This window comes from Lipotes vexillifer, unplaced genomic scaffold (assembly GCF_000442215.2).
Source record: "Lipotes vexillifer unplaced genomic scaffold, Lipotes_vexillifer_v1.1 scaffold1315, whole genome shotgun sequence".
NCBI lineage: Eukaryota > Metazoa > Chordata > Mammalia > Artiodactyla > Lipotidae > Lipotes > Lipotes vexillifer.
The window spans coordinates 1598462-1600085 of NW_006785785.1; the positions used below are offsets into that span (position 1 = coordinate 1598462).

Below are 1624 nucleotides of genomic sequence, written 5' to 3' on the forward strand. Positions count from 1 at the left end.
AGAGAAGGAACGAGAGGGCTGCAAAAATTCCGAGGGCAAGGCGAGTGCGCTGGCGTCGTTGCTGGCGGACCCGCCTCCGCGCGCGCACGCCGGGCTGACCCAGCCGAGGCGCCTCAGCAGCGTGAGGAGAGCTCGGGGCCACCCTGCCCTGGCTGCACGTTCCCCGGAAAGGGGAACCCTGGCCGGGAAGAGTCCAGCAACGCGTCTCCGCCTTACACCCATCACAACTTACCCCGTATTTCTTGCCCCTGGTGGAGACTGCAAGCCTCTCTTTATTCCCAGCTACCGAATTCATGGTGGCTTTTCCAGAGGAGAGTGTCTAGCTACATCCAAAAGGTCTTCCAACCCAGAAGGGTGTCCAGCTGTAGGGGGCTGTCTCTTGGCCCTCAAGTCAAGGTTTCTTAACTGAAGGGGGCGGGGGGATAAAAGCAGATGGCCCCCAGAAGTAACAGCACTAATTTGCAGAAGGGTTGTAATGCCTGGTTTATTCTTCTCTTCAAATAATGCGTTTCCTCCTCTTCTGCCTTCTCCAACCACACGTTCTCTTTTCACGGTCACATCCAGATAATTGGCATTCTCCTCAGCCTAGTGAGTCCGTTTTCCTCCACGAGGGAAAAGACGAGTACAATCGGGGCACACGGCAGCTGCAGACAAGGTGGGCGGGCCCCCCGCCTCGCCTCCGCCGGGGAGCCGGCTCTGGGAACTTGTCTCCTTCGCGGAGCTTGGTAACTGAGTTCAAAGAAATTCTCCCAAAATATAAAGATCCAGATCGGGGAGGAGCCTCGGCGTGTTGGGGAGCCAATATCCGCCGGCCCGCTTTGCCTGACAGTTGCGCGAGGGCAGAGAGGGGCGGCGGCGTGGCCCGGCCGGCGGGGCGCCCCGGCCGGCGTCTGCGGTCAAGGCGCGCGTGTGCGCCGGGGCGCAGCGCGCAGCCTAGCGAACAGCGGCCCCTCCGGGAAGCCCGCCGCCTGGCTGCAGCCGCCGCGCCTGCCGGGATCCATTTTATGTTGCGGCGCTCCTGCCTGACATTGCGAGGCCGAGAGCCGGGGGAGGGGGTCGTAAATCTCGCCTGTTGCGGGGAAGTTGCTAGTGAGTGGCCCGGGTCCAGGGCTCTAATGAAACAGCACTGCTCGAGCCTGGAGCTGGGGGCAGCGCCGAGCGAGCGCGACCGGACAGAAATGCGCCCGAGCCTCCCCGCCCCCAAGTTCTTTCTCTTCCTGGCAAGGCTTGCAGTTCTGCCTTTGAAAAGCCGTGTAAGAGGGATTGAGTCACAAACACGTCCACAAATATGCCAGGTCCTCCCCCCGGCCTTTGTTCTCCTAGACCTGCCCTGCAAACCTTTTCTGGAATTGCCCTACCAAGCCCGGCCGGCCTGGGGGCCACCCTCCCAAGCGCAGCGGGAGAACAGGTCCTTCGCCCCCGCCCGCCCGCGACCCAGTGTGTGCTGTGCCTAGCCGCCCAGGGCTGGGCCGCGCGAGCCCGGGGAGCAAAGGGCCGCCGCCGGGCAGGGAAACTGAGGGACTCAGCGGCGGCACACGCTCGGCGCAGAGGCGCGGGCCTGGAAGGGGGTGTGTGCAAGCTGGCCTTGGCCTCGCCTTGGCCGGGGGTCCCCTCGGCACCCCCC

The 1624-nt window shown here is 63.8% G+C and overlaps 1 protein-coding gene across 1 annotated transcript in view; it reads right to left on the minus strand.

The window, feature by feature from the left end:
- KIF26B (kinesin family member 26B) overlaps window positions 1–731 on the minus strand; it is a 521123-nt gene extending 520392 nt beyond the window's left edge. Inside the window, exon 1 of the mRNA XM_007458080.1 lies at window positions 233–731. Within this exon, the coding sequence (XP_007458142.1) occupies window positions 233–295 (63 nt within the window). The 5' untranslated portion in view covers window positions 296–731. The remainder of the gene's footprint in view (window positions 1–232) is intronic.
- Between the last annotated feature and the right edge of the window lie 893 nt (window positions 732–1624).